At 36.0% G+C, this 13,384-nt stretch overlaps 1 protein-coding gene across 8 annotated transcripts in view; it reads left to right on the forward strand.

Annotated features, from left to right (window-relative positions):
* The window catches only part of Tpk1 (thiamin pyrophosphokinase 1), a 300,962-nt gene that overhangs the window by 161,606 nt on the left and 125,972 nt on the right, over positions 1 to 13,384 (forward strand). For all 8 annotated transcript variants that reach the window (XM_074061393.1, XM_074061384.1, XM_074061358.1 and 5 more), the window contains one exon: positions 8,824 to 8,919. In XM_074061393.1, the coding sequence (XP_073917494.1) occupies positions 8,824 to 8,919 (96 nt within the window). The remainder of the gene's footprint in view (positions 1 to 8,823; positions 8,920 to 13,384) is intronic.

The following is a 13,384-nucleotide window of genomic DNA, read 5'->3' on the forward strand; positions in this document are numbered from 1 at the left end:
TTTGGAGCACCAAAATCAGACCTACCCCCATCGGCAGAGGGAGGCACATGAAATCACATGATTAAATGGAGTGGTTAGGGTATACCTCATTAAATTTGGAATATTAACCAAGACTCAATTAGGGAGGGAAGTTGTGAAGAGCTTTGCGTATGTCCTGTTTTAGATCAATAACTTTTTTTTTTGAGATAGGGTCTTGCTATGTAGCCCAGACTAATCCACGTCTCACTGTGAAGCCAAAGCTCACCTCCAACTCAGAATGCTCTGCCTCTGTTTCCTAAGTGCTGGGATTATAACATACACTACCATACTCAGCCTAACACCAACTTTTTTATATAAACAGTATCTTTGCCATATTTCACAGAAAGTACCTATGAGGCTGAGTTACTATAAATAAGGTAAATTTGGATAATTTGGTTTTTTGTCAAAAACTAAAATAGTAGAAAACAAATGGGAAATGATAGTTTCATATGTATTTTTGGTAAATACTACAAGAGCTTAAATTGAGGATATATAGCATATTTGAGAGTGCTTCTGGCAGTATTAGGATTCTGCAGTTTCTGCGAAGGAGGAGCATAGTTCAAGGTTGTTAAAGTTCATAGTTGTTTGGGTTTTGTGTTTACAGTGCAAGCATGCAGCAGCCGTGCACAGCAGCGGGTGCTTCATGTCTTTTTTATACTGCCACAGTTGTGACGATGGTAGTGGAGTTGTTGATAGTGGTGGTGGTGGTGGTGATGATGGTAGCGGAGGTGATGATGGTGGTAGTGATGATGGTGATGATGGTAGTGGAGGTTATGTTGGTGGCGGTGATGGTGATGATGGTAGTGGGGTTGTTGATAGTGGTGGTGGTGATAGTGATGATAGTAGTGGAGGTGATGATGGTGGTGGTGATGGTGATGGTAGTGGAGGTGATGATGGTGGTGGTGATGGTGATGGTAGTGGAGGTGATGGTGGTGGTGATGGTGATGATGGTAGTGGAGGTGATGATGGTGGTGGTGATGATGGTGATGATGGTAGTGGAGGTTATGTTGGTGGCGGTGATGGTGATGGTGGTAGTGGACTTGTTGATGGTGATGGTGATGATGGTAGTGGAGGTGATGATGGTGGTGGTGATGGTGATGATGGTAGTGGAGGTGATGGTGGTGTTGGTGATGGTGATGATGGTAGTGGAGGTGATGGTGGTAGTGGAGTTTGTAGTGGTGGTGATGGTGATGATGGTAGTGGAGGTGATGATGGTGGTGGTGATGGTGATGATGGTAGTGGAGGTGATGATGGTGGTGGTGATGGTGATGATGGTAGTGGAGGTGATGGTGGTGGTGGTGATAGTGATGGTGGTGATAGTGATGATGGTAGTGGAGTTTGTAGTGGTGGTGATGGTGATGATGGTAGTGGAGGTGAGGATGGTGGTGGTGATGATAGTATGGTGATGGTGGTATTATTAGTGGTGGAATTCTATTCCATGAGACTCTAGAGGTGGAGAAGCCCTGAACACCTCTTGATGTTGCTCTTTCTTTGAGAGATTCTTCATTTAGTAAGTTAGCAATGCATTTTTTCTAAGTTCTTTATTACCAGTTACTTCTAGCCTTTCTTTTAATTTTCATATTTTTCTCATATATTTATTAAGTTACTAATTTAGTAAATATTAGATAACTAACATTTTCTCTTAGTAAATAGTTTTGTTGAGGTTTTCCTAATTTACATTTCTTTAGTGCTTCACACCTCATGGCTTGTAGGTATATATATATATATATATATATATATATGATATAATTTTATGAATGATCTCCTAGTGTAGAGCCTTCATGAAATATTCATAGTTATTATTGTTGACATTTTCTGAATTCTTATTTTTCTTTAAGTTCCAGTGTATCTTAGATTATCACTTTCATAGCAAGATTTATCTATTCTCTGAAACTTCATTATTTACTGGATAACATGTAAGTTTCTTTGCATTTTTTGGCATATGATTATTTCTTATGTAGCAGTTCTGAGGATAACTGCTTTGTTGATGAAACTAGAAGCAATGCTATTTTAATTTTCAAAATATAGGAAAGTAGTCATGTGGTATATATAAGTTGTCATTTGGTCATAAATCATCTTGAGTGATTTTCTTATTTCAGAAATTACACTCTGATATTTGAAACAATTTATAACACTTAGTGCTTTATGGCATTTTCTTAATAAAATGCCTTGCTTTTGCAGAATGTTGTTTTTTAGATATATGTTCATTTCATCTATTTTTTGTTATTGTTAACAATGTGCCTTGTTGAATACAGTAGCTCTCCTTCTCTGTAGTTTCATTTTCTGTATCTTTAGTTAATCAAAGTCAATTGGAGATCAAAAATCTTAAATGAAAAACTTCAGAAATAATTAATAAGTTTAAAATTTTGTACCATTCTGAGTAGCATACTAAAGTCTTATACCATCTGTCTCTGTTTGTCCGGGGCATGAATCATTGCTTTCTGCAGTGTGTCCGTGCAGTGCATGTTCCCTGCCAGTCAGTGGCTTAGTTGCTGTCTCAGTTATCAGATCAGCTGTTGAGATATAGGGTTCCAATAACCCTTGTTATTGTGTAGTAACCTAATCCCATGTCACAGGCCTGCAATATTCACCTTACATCATTTTATCATTTTATTGTGTCATCTCATACTTTCACAAGAATGGCAAATCTAGATAAGATATTGAGAAAGAGACCATATTCATACAACTTTTATTCCAGCATATTGTTATACTCTTATTTTATTGTTGGATATTGTAATCTCTTGGTTAGTTATAAATTAAAACTTTATTGTATGTAAGTATCTGTACCAAAGCAGTATAAATTGTGCTTGGCATCGTGGTTTCAGTCATCCACTGGGAGTCCTGTAATACTTACCCTGCTGTGAGTGTGAACTACTGGGAAGTTATTCCCATACTCTGGGCTGGTAAAGGGCTGTGCTCTCCCCTGTCCTAGTCATGTTGTGCTGAGATGTGGCTTCATCTGGGGAGCATCTGTTTATCATATTTGTGAGCACTTCCTGAAGCTGAAAGGAATTTTACTTGATATAAGTCTGTATCCCACATGTGCTAATTATCAGGATAAGATGAATGGATCTGAGAAAATTGGCAAGTATTCTTATCTAAAATATACATCTGACCTCTTCTAGGTGATCTCACAAAGAGCAACTGAGTCCAATTATAAGACAATAAACGGAGATATACTTCAACTTGATAGGAGAATTTGAAGGAATTTTAATAGAATTATTCAGATATTAAATGGGCTACTTTTAACTTTCTTGTCACTACAGGTTTGTTAGTAGGGACTTGATTTGATTGTCCATTAAATGTTTAATGTATACTTACTGTGCATTAATCACTGTTATAGGCACTGGGGCTACATAAATAAATTAGTCATTCTGTAGTAATAAATGCTAGGTTATTAAAAATGTTATGAAATGATTAAGATGTACAAAAGCATAAAAATAATAAAACATTCTTATGTATCTGTCATTCAACTTAAGAAGTATTACCTGTACAGTTCAGGATTCCTGTAGCCCTGTCTCATGCTTAAATTCGAAAATTTTTATCATTTTACATTTATATGTACTTTAACTTTAGTTTTACTAAATTATATATAGAAATTATTAACATGTTTTAAACATGTGATATGTACAATCAGCTGTAATATCCATGGGTTCTGCATCTGGGGATTTAACCAACCATGGATTGAAAATAATTCAGAAAAAAATTTCATGAATGAAGAACATGTGCAGACTTTTTTCTTTGTCCTGAAGTACTATAAATAATATAGAAATTACTTCAGTTACATGGGAGGATATGCATTGGTTATATGCTAATACTACAGCTTTTTATAAAGCAGGCTCTACCACTCGAGCCACACCTCCAGTCCATTTTGCTCTGGTTACTTTTGGAGATCAGGCCTTTCAAACTATTTTCTTGGGCTGGCCTCAAACCATAGTCCTGCCTATCTCAATCTCCCAAGTAGCTGGAATTATAGGAATGAGCCGTTGGTTCCCAGTTGGCATGTTTTTTCTTGTTGATTCATTTTTACCATCAGAATGTTTCAATAGTTGAGTTTGCTACCATATTTGTTGTTAATACTTGGTGTATGAAATGTATATGTATGGGATCTTTATTTATATTTTTCTGATTAGCAGTATCACATGAACATCTCCTTTGTGATAATTGGCTTTTTTAGGTGTATTCTACCATAACTATTAAAATTATTTGCCCATTTTTCTTCTAATTATGCTTTGTAATTTTGTAGTTCTTTATGTGTTCTGGGAAGTAATCCTTTTTTAGTTAGATGCATGGAAAATATTTCCTTTCATTTTCTGAGTGAATTTTCAGTTTTTTGTCCATGTTATTTAAGAAATTACCTACCCCAAGGCCTCATCATTTGCCATCCTATCTTCCTAGGAATGGTTTAGATTTTGCTACTAAGTTTCCAGATATGCACGTGTATGTCTGTTTCTGCCTTCTGAGTTCTGCTCAGCTTATTCAATGACTACACACTGAGTTTTTTTCTTTATTCATTTATTCATATGTGCATACATTTTTGGGGCCATTTCTCCCCCCTGCCCCACCCCGTCCCCTCCGCTTCCCTCTGTCCCCCTCGTTCAGTTTTTACTGGGTGTCATTGACTGGTTCTTACCAGACACCTGTGCCTAACACAGGCAGGTACCACTGCCCTTGGGATACTCATCTTCCGGGGCTTCCTTCTACCAGTACTATGCTTGTTAATTGCTGTAAGTCTGAATATCCCAAAGGGAAAGTTCGGCCCTTTTGTTCTGTGAAATTGCTTTTGCCTCTCCTGGTCCCTTATTCTTTTGAATCAGCTTAATAATCTTCTCAAATTCTGTGAATAATATTGTCAATTAGATAGATGGCAGTTGTTCCTTTTCTTTCCCTGTAAATCTTTGTTACTTTTTCCAAGAATATGTAGAAAGTTATGTTTTAAGACTAATTGTCAATAATGTAGTCAATTTTAATGATTTTTTGCTTGAAAGTTAATTATATGTATAAAAACATATATGGATTATAAAATATGAATAAACCTGAGATACTTTCTGTAAGGGATTGTTCAGAATTGTTGTCTTCTGATCTCTTGTCTGTCTGCTTTTCTCTGTTAAAAAATATATTTATATTTTATATCTTAGTATTTATTATGTTCATATTTTTATTTTCAGTTGGAATATCTGGTGTATCCCTACTTCTTCTGTATACATTATTCTTTTTCTTTTTCTTTTTTTAGAGTGTTTGGAACCCAAAACTTCATGCATGTTAGACAGGTGCTCTACAAATGATCTATACCCCCAAAAAACTCTCCTCTACACAGTATTATTTAACAAAGCCGTGACCATATAGTAAGCTCCTAAAACACAGTTGATTTTTTTAAGTTTTATAGTTGATTTTATTACAAGGCACAGTGGGCCACTGGTGCCTTATAATACAACTGACATAGCTTTTTTGGCTTTTCTTGTATAGGGTAGGGGATACATGATAAGGGAGACTGTGGTCAGTTCCACCCACTGGAACGTAATTTTTATTTTTATTTTATTTTTGGTGGCACTGGGGTTTGATCTGAGGGCCTCGCTCTTCCTAGACAGGTGCTCTACCACTTGAGCCACTCCATCAGCCCCAGGACACAATTTTTAAAAGAACTGTAATTAGTTCATTTCTTCCTGCTTTTCCTTTTCTACTTGTATGTTGTAGACAGAATGAGGTGGGCATTGTGGTTCCCCATCTTCAAAAGATTATTTTTATTTAAGAAAAAATACGAATCATCTTGATACTGATACATTATTAAATTTGTGTCATTAATCCAAATCTTTCAAATTTATTATAAACAAAGATTAGTAAAGCATAACATTAAGAATCATAATCCACCTTTAAAAAGTGGCATGTTAATAAAACAAACAGTATTAGAAATGGGATATTTAAATACCTGTTTATGTAATGACAGAAACTATATGCAAAATTGTATAATATGAAATTGGAGCCACCTGCTGGCTAATAAAATAACACTTTGTGTCCTGGCAACATGCATTTTATGCAACTAAGAAAAATAAAAAATTCAGTAGATAAAATTTTCTATCCAGACATTGGAATTTAAGATAATTTTAGTTTTGTTGCTTGTGCTTTGGATGGTTCCTGTATTTTGTGAGATAAAATATGTACGTTTCTATTAGGAAACTAATATTACAAGCCATTATTAGAAATTCATGTACTCGAAATTGGCCAAACTTCATGGATTATTTTCTTCTGAATCCTTGGATAGTAAATGTGAGGTTTGGGGGGCTGCTTATTTTTATTTTTAAAGAAAACTTGAAATCAGTGAAAATTTTCAGTGCTCCTGGTTTCTGATTCCAGGATATTAGGTTTTATTGTATGTAATTTATAATTTTAAGAATCAGTATATTCTATGTAGGTGATCATTGCTTGGTACCATACAGATTTCTGTGTTACTCCTTATCTGTAGGATCTTAGAAGTTTCTCATCATTAGCTTCTTAGGTCTTTAGATCCTTTCTTAGATATTGATGTTACCCTGACACTCAGGATCCAGGAGAAACATCTTTGGTTTGCCATATGACTATTATCATACTTTGTCAAGTGTTTCATTTTTCAGGGCTCCTTCCTAAGTGTTGAAATCTTCCCTGTGATAGTTATTGGAACCATTTATACTACTAATTATCCATGATGAGATTAGAATCACTTAAATTTGTGAAAACTCCAAGTGGATGGCTGCTAAATTCCTCAACTGGAGTTTATAGAACTCTGGGTTTAGACAGTCTCTGTTCCTCAGCGCTAGTAATCTCTCTCTTGTCCTGACCTAGACTTTCTGTGTGTACGTTGCAAGTGATAAGTAAGCTATTCCAGTTTTCCTTGTGTGAGTCAAATGGTCTTTTCCTCTGAGTATCATTCTCATAGAACCAGTTCTAGAGATGTGGTAAGACATATTTCTATCAGAGATACAAGAATTTGTTCCTAGTCCATGGGAGTGAAGACAGGGTTTCCAGTAAACCATTGCTACAAATTATGTCATAGTTGGCCAGCAGCAATCAAGTCAGTTTTGGTTTCTTGTTTTTATTTTTTTACTCTACAAAATGTTGTCGCAATACTAGCTAATTTCTCTGGTCCAGTTCAGTTGTCGTTTTTCCTGTGGCTCATTGTTGATTCTGTGAAGTGAGACAATGTTCTCTTAATCATCACTTGTGTTGCTATTTCTATTATTTCCTTTTGTTTGAGTGATTGTTTCTATTGTTAGCATTTTAAAAAGAAGAACAAATGCTACATTTAGAAATAAGATGCTATATTTTCCAAGCCAGTATACCTTTTACAAAAATTTGTGGCTTTTTATATTTAGCACATTTAGTAGAATATATTTCTATTTTCTTTTATAATATTCTATAAGTATTATGTAAACATTTTATTGAACACTCACCATGTAGAAGATGGGTGACAGGTAGTGGAAGCAACCATGAATGAAACAGGGCACTTTCAATGCAATGATTTTTATGTGGTGACAGTCTCATTTCTCCAGGCCTGGCAATATTCCTGTATGGCATGGCATATGCCCGTGTCTTCTTTTTTAGGAGTGTTGGCCTGAGATCAGTCACTTCTTTATAACCTTGCATGGTGATTACAGTAAATTTGAATGTTCTTTTAGAGTTGAGAAAGTATATGTCGACAATCTTGTAAAGATGACATACACGTCTTTTAGAGCGTAATATATTTCTGAATGATGAGAAGTTAATTTGTTCATTGGTCACTACATTGTAGTACAGTCATAAATGGATGAAGAACAGGTTGAGCCTGACACATTTAAAGAGACCTTGAGATAAAAGAAGATCCTTTAAATCTACTGAGAATGGTTCTTAGAATAATTTAAGAGGCAGTATGAGTGTTTTGTATCCTTGAAAACTCTTTGAATGGCAACTTTATATACCAGATTATATTTAACTTTCCCTTACTCAGCTGTTTGTCAGAGTCCAAGAGTTGTTTTATTCTGAATTAAGAATTCCAATGTCTTCTCATGTCTGATTTTAACATACCTTTGCCTCTGTCTGACATTGGAGAAGAGGGTGTCATTTCAAATATATGTTTTCTTTAGCCATTTAAGTTCACTAGTACCAACAAACTGGCACTTTTGTGGCTTTATATTTATAAATGTGTTTCAGCATTTTTCACGTGGTCAGGTGTCTGTTATAGAGAAGGCAAAGAACTTATAAATTCACTTCATTATGTTTGAAAGATAATTCAAGGCGCCTGTTTATGCAGGGGTAGCCCTTTCTGCTGCTGTTCACATGGGGGAAAATGGGGCAATAAAGAAATATTATAGGACAACTGTCCTGGTTTTACTTAGAATATAAAATGTTATCTGAAGTTCAATATTAATTTTAGTATTTCCTTCCACATAAGTAAACTTGTGAGGTCTGCTTAATGAACTTCGAAGATTTTTAGAAGCACTTTCATTTTAATTTCAGTGTGAATATAATTTTTCATACTTGTACCAGAGTCCTTAATCTTGAATGTCATCACACCAGTGTTGTCTCAAGATCATTAATGTAGCATAATCTGTACTCTTCTTGTGAAAAATGATTGTCATAATCAACCCATTATTGTAATATTGTAACACCATTCCTGAAGTGTCCGGTTATGTAAAATAAAAAGATAATGATAATGATTCTGATGACAGGGGAATAATACAGTGTTAATATGATATGTCTATTGATTCCTTATCTTTACTTTCATAGCTTATGAGCTTGCTCATAAGGGCTGAAGTATTTCCTGAGGTTTACCCTTTCTTTTTCTTCAATACATAGGGCTGTGAACTTATTTCAACTCCTGATCAAGACTACACTGACTTTACCAAGTGCCTTAAAGTGCTCCAAGAGAAGATAGAAGAAAAAGACCTCCAGGTAGGACAGGCACCTAAATGGTAGCTAAAGATCTTATCATCAAGATGCAACAGATTCTGTTTAAAGTTTTTATTTCTCTGCCTCAGTGTTTACCTTTGTGCTGTTGTTTTTAAGATTTCTGTCAAATTTTCTTCTGTGTATCAAATAAATCTGTTCTTACCTGCACAGACATTAATGTGTGTCCATAAAGCAGAGGTCACAAATATAAATGTGTCATAGTGACAAGGTATAAAGTGGGTGACCCGGACCGTGTAAAGGTAATCCAAATTGAGAGCTCTTTTGGCCTCATATCACTAGCCATTCTTCATGTTTAGTAGAATGGTGCAATGCAGAGCTAAATGTGTTTTTGCAAAATGTCTTTTTAAATGTTGCATGTGCAAAACAAATAAACAGATATGCCTACATTTGGCCAGTGGGTCTTGACTCATATTAGCAAATAGAAGATCAACTTTATTTATTTTTTCAGCCAGAGACAAGCCTACTGCTTTGCATCTGTGCATCTTTAAGATATTCATTAACAATTTTAATCCATCACATCATCCAGATGTTTAATCAAATTAGTTATGATACAAACCTATAATTTACTGTAAGTATTTCTAAATACCTGGTTATACTACACAGAATTTCTTAGGTCTTAGGAAGTTCCATAAAATTAAACTGAAACATTGAATCACAACTAACTTTTTTTTTGTTCCTTCCAAGGGTAGTTAAAGTAGTAAGTTAGCTGAGATACATGAGCAGTTCTGGGTTTCTTATTTTGTTTTGTTTTGGTTTTTGCTGTACTAGAGTTTGAACTAAGGGCTTCACACTTCCTAAGCAGACTCTACAGCTTGAGCCACACCTCCAGACCTTTTTGTTCTAGTTATTTTGGAGATAAGGTCCCCCTCTTGCTTGGGCTGGCCTGAACAACAATCCTCTGTTTTAAGCTTCCTGCCATCACTGGGGTGACAGATGGCATGCCACCGTGCTTAACTCTTTTCCATTAAGATGGGGTCTGCAAACTTTTTTGCCCCAGCTTACCAGGAACTATGGCCCTCCTGGTCTCTACTTCCCAAATAGCTACGATTATAGGCATGAGCCACCAGTACCTTGCTTAATTATGTAATTTTAAACCAAAAATTCTAGGAAAATAACCTGTTTTCCTAGAATGCTTTTGATAGTAACATTTCAACACAGCCCCCATAATCTAGCACTAGAGCAGCCATCAGGCACAGCTCAGTGAGATCTCTGTTTCCTTGATTAATCTTAGCTCTGCTGTATAGGCTTTGTCTTCAGACAGGTTTCCCTGTCTTTCTCCAGTACTTTACCCTTCACAGTAGGTAGAGTAAGGTGTGGGCTAGGGGGTTGTCTAATCACGTGCCACCATCATCAGCCTTCATTCCCAAGGTCTATCAATTAAGCTGCCTCTAGATTTGGCAAAGTAGGGTAAGGGCATCCTGATTGTCTTGGACTGGAGGAAGGGATGCGGTCAATCCACGTGGCTCCTATATTCAAGCCACATAGTTAATACACACTTGACAGAATGGAGTAGGTGTGAAAGAGGTAATGCTACAAAAATTTACTCCCTAGCAATAAAGTGTATCAGAGATTTACTCTAGCATGTATTCGGTAGGTGGAGATAGTAAATCTTTTTCCCTTTGAAGAAAAACCTTATTAACCATCATAATTGGCGAGCAGCTCAGTGTGCACACACAACAAACGAAATTGAGTGAGCATTTCTCATCTCTGTGATAGCTCTGCTGAACTTTAGCAAATGGGTAGTCTATTTCCAGCAATAAATTGCTATAATTAAATATTTGTTTAATAAGAACAGAAAATAGCCAATTGAAAGTTATCTATTTTATCCAGATAAAGATTTTGAGTTTCTTAGAAAAAAACTATAAATCTTCACAACTGTGTTTCGATTTTTCTCCAGTGGTTCCACTGAAATTACTAAAAGGTAGGAATGCAGTTGTGTTAATCTCATTTGTTTTGTTTAATTGATAGTATCTATAATATAGTATAGTCATTGAACCTCTCAGCAGATAATCTTACCTCAAACTTAACAAGACACAAGTCCAGAGAGAGCCTCAAACTGGGTGAAGAGGGAATGACTTGCTTAAAAAAAAAAAAAAATCAGTATGACAGAGACATGGCCAATCCAGAGGGGAGTCCTGGAGGGATGTGAACATGGCTCAGAGGTTGTCAGGACTTGGTGGCCTAATGAGGTACATCCTGAAGGGGTTCCAGTTGGATGATGGCAGCTCCCTGCACCTATATCTTCATTAGGAACTCTTGGTGCTGGCCACAGTGGCCATAGCCTCTGGTATGCTTTGAGCTTAGCACATCCTTGAACCTTACCTTACTGTAGTCTTTTTCCTGGTCCCTAAAATCTGCCATATTTCCTTCTCTCATCTGCCTCAGGGTGTTTTCACATGTTTGCCACACTGCCTAGAATTTTCTTTCTGTTAGCCTGACTTTCCTTAACGCTCACTTGGGTTAAGTTCTGCTACTCACATTTCCATAAACCCCTTTTTATTTTTCCTTTATGGCACTCTGAGTATTTTAATCATTTTATTAATTATTTCTAATTGTTTCCTTGAAGCCTTTCTTCCCAGCTTGATTGTACAGCCCATGAAGTTGGGGTCAGGTATGCTAATTCGAGACTTAATGGAAATACTTTGCATAAAGAGGCTCTATGAATTCAGGATAGTGTGGTCTGTGGGAACACACAGGAGTGAAGAACATAACACAGTTAGGGGAAAGGCTTTTTAGAGAAGCTGAGACATAATGAACAACCAAGAGTAAGACAGCAAAAGGGAGAAGAGTGTTTCAAGAAATGCCACAGTGTGCCCAGAGGACAGATAGCACTTGATAAGGACAACAAAACTCCACATCCATGCTTTCAAGGTCCCAGCTGGGCCTGAGAATTAAATTGACGTAAGACAGATCAATAGGAGAAAAGCACACACATTTATTTAATACAAATTTCACATAGCATCAGAGCCATCATAAGAAATGAAGAAATGCAATGAAGCCACAAGTAGTAATTAGAGTCAGTGCTTCCAGACTGGATTGGACCAAGAATATTAACTTGTGAAAAAGCAACTAAATTATACAGGAGACTTAAAAGATAAGAGCCATTTTAACCAACTCTGCACAGAATTCCCATCCTTAAGGGTGCTGCCTCTTCCACATGGGAATTTCATCTCCTGCTTTTAAGAAATAGAATGGAACTCAGTGGTCTTTTTAACATAAATATTCAATATCCCAGAGTGATGTATTTTAGAATGGCTTATTTTGAACTCGCTCAACTTCACTGAACTGATAGTACATATTTTGAAGTGGCTTATGATGAAGGATATGAGGATTAGTTTGGTGTTTTAAAAAGCATGCCTAGATAAACTGAAGGCTACATTGCTCATAATTAGGAAGTAGTTCTCATGCAGACTAAAAAAAAGTGGTTACAGTCACCTCCCTTTTCTGTGGTTTCATTGTCTGTAGTTTCAGTTACCTGTGGTCAACCACAGTCCAAAAATATTAAATGGAAATTCCCAGAAATAACAAATTCATAATTTTAAATTTTGTGCTGTTCTGTGTTACATTACAAAATTGTGCATTGTCCTGTTCCATCTCTCCAGGAATACGAGTCATCCTTTTGTCCAGTGTATCCATGTTGTATATGTTACCTTCCCATTAATCATTTCATTGATCTTTAGCTTATCAGGTTGATTGACACAGTATCACACGGATTGTGTTCAGGTAACCCTGATGTGGTCGCCTAGTACCATGTCACCTTGTCTAGCTCATTCATTCTTACTTCATCTTGTCACATAGGCATTGTATTACTTTACATCATAATATGAAGAAAAGGATTAGATCAGTATAGTAAGATAGTTTGAGAGACCACACCTGAATAACTTTTAGTCTAGTATATTGCTATAATTGTTTGATTTTGTCATCAGTTATTGGTGCTAACCTCTTACTCTGCCTAACTTTAAATTAAACTTTTATCATTGTTATGTATGAATTAAGAAAAGAAACATAGACTATCAGTAGTTTCATTTGTCCATTGAGGGTCTTGGAAGGTAACCCCTGAAGATAGGCAGGGACAGCTCTGTATTAAAGCTGAGGAAGACTGTGGAGTAGCTCAAGTGGCAGAGCGCCTGTCTTACCAAATGTGAGGCCCTGAGTTCAAACCCCAGTACTGCCAAAAAAACCCAAAATCTGAGGAAATATTGAATCTGTGAACTTCCATCTGATTTTTATACTTTTTATAGGTTCTTTTTTAGTATTTAGTCTAGAAGTACAGCATTGTTTTTGATTTGATGAAATAATATAGAAAAACAGATTATAGACCGTTCCCTTTATATGTCTTACCACGCTACAAGATCATGAAGTCTTTTAAAATTTTTCTTCCTAAAATATATAGTAGCATTATCAAATGATCTTTCATGCTTCTCTCCCCTAACAAAACCTACTAAAT

The sequence above is a fragment of the Castor canadensis genome, chromosome 2, assembly GCF_047511655.1.
Source record: "Castor canadensis chromosome 2, mCasCan1.hap1v2, whole genome shotgun sequence".
In the NCBI taxonomy this organism is placed as follows: domain Eukaryota; kingdom Metazoa; phylum Chordata; class Mammalia; order Rodentia; family Castoridae; genus Castor; species Castor canadensis.